The sequence below is a fragment of the Cibotium barometz genome, chromosome 14 (genome assembly GCF_041138505.1).
Source record: "Cibotium barometz isolate CiBa-2024 chromosome 14, ASM4113850v1, whole genome shotgun sequence".
NCBI lineage: Eukaryota > Viridiplantae > Streptophyta > Polypodiopsida > Cyatheales > Cibotiaceae > Cibotium > Cibotium barometz.
The window spans coordinates 9108735-9114118 of NC_141059.1; the positions used below are offsets into that span (position 1 = coordinate 9108735).

The 5384-nt window shown below is 38.6% G+C and overlaps 1 protein-coding gene across 1 annotated transcript; it reads right to left on the reverse strand.

Annotated features, from left to right (window-relative positions):
* Window positions 1-2683: 2683 nt before the first annotated feature.
* Window positions 2684-3441, reverse strand: LOC147631641 (uncharacterized). Its single transcript, XM_086807861.1, has one exon. It carries the CDS (start codon window positions 3300-3302, stop codon window positions 2757-2759), a length of 546 nt encoding a protein of 181 aa, XP_086663987.1. The 5' UTR covers window positions 3303-3441; the 3' UTR covers window positions 2684-2756.
* Between the last annotated feature and the right edge of the window lie 1943 nt (window positions 3442-5384).

The window sequence follows — 5384 nt, forward strand, 5'->3', positions numbered from 1 at the left end:
TAGAGAAGAGAAGATACCTTTGTATGTTATAGTAGGAGGGTACTCTCCCTTATAGTATGTACTCTTATCTTGATATTATGGTTATAGAGAAGAAAAAAGAATAGAAGAAAATTCAGCCATCCATCTCTCTTATGTGCTTGTCTACTTGTGTGTGTATGTTTTCTTGCAAGGAGCTCAAGCTCACCCTCTCCCCCACCTTCTTCTTATCTTGATATTATGGTTATAGAGAAGAAAAAAGAATAGAAGAAAATTCAGCCATCCATCTCTCTTATGTGCTTGTCTACTTGTGTGTGTATGTTTTCTTGCAAGGAGCTCAAGCTCACCCTCTCCCCCACCTTCTTCTTATTACAAAAGTGGATCCAAAAGCAATGTCACAGATAACACTACTTTTTATATTTAAAGAATTATTGATTGATTTCTTTTAGTACAACCTATGAAACATAAATTATCTAAAGACCCTTTCAACTTTTGTTTTGCGTAAAAATAAATACTTAATTCAAAATATTAAATATTTTATGAAAAATAACGATTACAATTCAAAGAGCAAAAAGCAAGCCACCTAACCATGCTTTTATCCTAATATATTTGGAAATACAATTGTAAGTTTGTACAGAAAAAGATCACTCAAAATTTACAAAGAAGGGATTTTCAAAACACTCCTTGAACGTACATGATATATAGATTTTCTACAGAAAGAAGAACAAAAGATCCTTAGGCAGAAGCTTAGGAACCATTGTAGAACAAGAAAGGACAATTAACCCAAAAAAAACTTACCTAAGTCACTTCTTGAACTACTTTAGCTTGCAGAACCTCTTTTTATAAGCAGGTCATCGACTCATTCTTCAAATAAACCTTGCTTGTACACAAGAATAATAGTCCATAAGACATAAATAGGGTCACCTTGTTGTCTACAAACTTGATTTAGGAGTGATTTCCTAGCCGCATTGGCCTTTTTAATCTCGTGTGTAATTGGGACATCTTTTTATCCACCATAGGAGTGTATCTTGTCTTTTTGCTTAAGACCATGTAACCTCAACTTGTCTCATTCAATGTGTTGTTCTACTCCAAAATCCATTCAAAGTGTCTCCATATATGATCTTATAGTCCTCTCATTTTGTAGCCTCTTATCACCCATCACTTTATCACCTATGAATTCCCCTAAAGACGCTATCCACATCTCCTTCTTGCTCTAGTTTTCCACCTCCTCCCATTGACTATCAACTCAGGGATTCGTCTTTTGAGATACACAAAATCCACCTCTCTCAATTGACATGTCTCGAAGATAATCTACCTCTCTCAATTGACATGTCTCGAAGATAATCTACCTCTCTCAATTGATATGTCCCTAAGATAATCCACCTCTCTCAATTGACATGTCCTAAGATAATCGATTAATCTGTTCAATGCATGTGCTACATTTTTAGTCACCTTCTTTGACTTGGTTTTTTTGCACCTTCAGCATCATCATCATCATCATTTCCTATATTCTCCCTCCAAAGGGTTATCCACATGAAACAACCTCTTTGTCATTGCATGCTTCTAAAAAAAACAATGGTAGCCCCAAAGCCTTCCCTACACTTGTTGTACATACCTTAGTAATGATAAAAGTCAGTTAGGGACATTAAGATGCACTTCCCGTGCATAGCTTGTGCATAAATAGAATTCAAGGCCCCTGTATGAGTGGCTCTTAAATTCTTGGACTCAAAATCTTGTTTCGTATGCATATCATGAGATTTTTCCTAGCAAAGATTTTGACTAACATACTCACTTGAAGGAATATCTAAAATCTAGATGTTGTGCGACTTGCAATCTCACAAGCTCCCTATCTGAGTATCAAAAGTTGGTTATTCTACTTTTGTTAGGCTTGTAAAATAATATGCTCACCCACATTTGAATTTCAAAAATAAACAAGAGAAGTGCGCAAGAGCTCATATAGTAAAGTGATACAAAGTTAGGGCTTGCTCTTGATAACTTGTTCTTATTCTTGTGTTTTATGCTTCTAAAGTTATAGGAGCAAGCTTTATGAAATTTTCTTTTTACATTCATGAAGCTACGTTCAAATCAAATGCCAGTGTTCAAAGTGATCTTCTATATCACCCTTCGTAGGGATGACATCTAATTAATCACACAAAAGATACGTGTGTTTGTGTGTGTGTGTGTGTGTGTGTGTGTGAGAGAGAGAGAGAGAGAGAGAGAGAGAGAGAGAGAGAGAGAGAGAGAGAGAGGATGGTTATCTAGCATCATTGAATCAAAGCCACATGTGAATCATCCATGGCTCATAAAAGCATTTTGTTCTCAAAGTTAACCACATGTTGTAATAAGAAGTTTCTCTTTTGGTATTTTGATCTGGGCCTAGCCTATGTCTTATTATGCTTATGTGTGTGTGTAAAAGGGAGGGAGGGAGAGAGAGAGAGAGAGAGAGAGAATGCTAATCTGGCATCAAATATAGATCCAAACCAACCTACCACATGTAAATAATCCATGATGGCTCATGAGCACTTTATTATCAAAGTTTGTAAGCTAATTTACTGGCATCAAATATAGGTAGAAGCCAACTCCGCCACATGTAAACAATCCATGGCTCAGAGGACTTTATTATCGAAGTTTTAAAGCTAATTGTAAGGATCTACTTTTTTTCCTTCCCCCCCCCCCCCCCCCCCCCCCCCCTCTTATTACGGTCGAAAACAATATGAAGCTTGTCCCGATGGAGTTCTAGGTTTTAAATTAATTAAAAATAATAAAAATTAAAAAACTGATCAGTGGCTAGGGGGGTAGAAGAGGTGAATCTTCCAGCGGAAGATAATGGTGGAGGATGCTGGCGATGATATCAATGTAGGGTTGGCGTAGCCTTGAACACGCCGGAAGGCACGCGTGCCGCCGACGACAGCTATTTCGGTGTCGGAAGTGGGAGGGAAGCGGATCTGGCCGTGGAGGCAGATGGTGCCGTTGTACACGCCATCGTCGTAGTCGAGGGTTTCAAAGAGCTGCTCCCGTGTGGGAGGAGAGTCCGAGCTCACGCTGGACGTCTGCAGAGTAATACCCCTCATGAAACCCAGGCTCTGTGATTGGCTGCTGCTGTTGCTGGTCACCGGCGCAGCGATCCCTCGCAAAAGCGCATCGATGCCAGAGATTACAGAAGTGTTGGCCAAGTCCACAAAGTTGATATTGCGCTCTATGTGCAGGTAGCCCACTATAGTGCTCGGTGGGTGGTGCTGCCCGCTAGCAGAAACTCCGACATGAAGAACCGTGAAGATGATACAGTACCCAAGCAATGCTCCTGCATGCACACGCGGCCACATCATTGTGCTCGGTTTTTGGGTGTTTTTGTTTGCTTCAATGATGCGCCAATGCAGGATATGAGAAGGCTGCCATGATCGCCGGGACAGCCGTCCATTTTAAACCCTGATCGTTCAATCCTCACGACCGTGACTTCACGACGGACGACGGCATTTGACAAAACAGCACAAAAAGCCCGGTCACATAGAACCTAAATTTACCACTTATTTTAACGTTTACGTGCATATTTATTTGTTAAACTTCAACCATCAATTCTAACCATAGTATTTAAGCTAAGCTAAACTTTGTTTCGCTTTTACTTGCTATTTGTTTTTCCTGAGTCTCTCTCTCCTAAAGTCCTGGTTGTTGACTTTTGCACTCATTACACTGACTTTTCCACCACTTGACAATTTGGGGAGCAGGACCATCACCCCGATTGAGACTAATCATTGATTCCGTCCTCATCTTCACACATGTTGCTATGCTTGGAGTGCATTTTTATAATAAGCACATATATGTGTCCAATTTGTGAAACTTTGACCATAAATTCTAGCTGCTCGTGGTCAATGTAAATTTTGTGTTATCCTTGATGTACTAGTTATTCACTTTTTCACTCGAAAGTTATGGGGCCAATGCTCCAATATTGTTCTAGAAGCCACACCTTAGAACAAACTCTTTATTCAATCAAATTCATGGGCTGAGATTGAAAATACCCATTGAAATTTTGGTTGGGCTTGACATTAACAAAGTTGATGTGTAGCGTTTCTATATGAAACCTAGCAAAGGTCAAGACTTTCCCTTATTGTGGCGAGAGGCAAATAATATTCAATTTTCTACCATGATGTTGAACCGTACGTGAAGCCTCTTTCAAATGGGTTGAGAATAGCTTAAAAGAGACGCTGACATATTGGTTTGTTTGCTTATGGAAGTGTCTTCTCAACTTGCACTATTCTTAAATATTTCATGTAATTATATGCTTGGAATTAAGATAAAATGTGCTTGTAGCTAGCTCTATGATGAGGGGATTGAAAAACATGAGTGTTATACAAAAGGGGGAAGAGAGACATCTTCATAGCTCATTCCTTTTGGACATGCAAACACTACAAGAAAAGGGGGGCCTAAGAGTCACTCCAGACACGGTCTCTTATAAGCATGAAACTTGGGAGTATCGAGTGACTTACGAGTGTGACACATCAAACATGTCATTAATAAACATCGCTCTAAATGTTACTTTTTGTGGCGTTAAAAACGTCACAAATCTTACTTGTCTGACTAAGTGTGGAGTGATTCTAAGTGACACTAAACATCACATTTGTGACGCTTGGAGTGGCACTAAATGTCACTCTAAGTGCCACTAAAAACATCACTCGTTTGTGACACTAAACGTAAAACGTGACGCTAAACGTCACTCCAAGTGTCACAAAAGTGACGTTTAGTGTCATTCCAAGTGTCATAAATGTGACATTTAGTGTCACTCCAAGTGTCACTTTTAGTATTATTTCTGCACGATACTAAGCGTCAATGTTAATCCCCTTAAGTTTGAATGACGTTATGTTTAATAGTCATAAACTGCTCTATTCCTCCCAGATAGCACTTATTCTTTTGCATTCTCTCTCTCTCTCATTCTTTTGTGGCTAATTCATTTGGTGCATATCTTTGGCTAATTCGTTTCGTGCATATCTTTGGTGCTCACACTTGGTGATTCTCATATCGTGATTTGAAAAGAGGATGTCAATGAACAGTGAGGTTAGTCATCATGAATATATTGTTGAGTTTTAATTTGAAATGTTAATTGAAACATTTTCAAACATACAATGATGTTGTGTTAAAAGAGATTTAATATTAAGATAATCATCAATGTGTGTGTGTGTGTGTGTGGTGTGTGTGTGTATACGTGCGCTTTAAAAATACAGCATCATGATGCAACTACAAAAGGTATAAGTAGAGATAAATGTGTAAAAAATGCACCATCATGATGCAAGTACAAAATATATAAGTATGGCTAAATACATCTACAAAATGCATAAGCATGATGCAAGATATAAAATGTAACTAGATTAACTAGTAAATCCTATATCGCTGATGCACCTCTGCCAGATCTATATGGC

Bases quoted from the DNA above. Each gene is read 5' to 3' on its own strand.
- LOC147631641 (XM_086807861.1), bottom strand. From the start codon at position 3,302: ATGATGTGGCCGCGTGTGCATGCAGGAGCATTGCTTGGGTACTGTATC.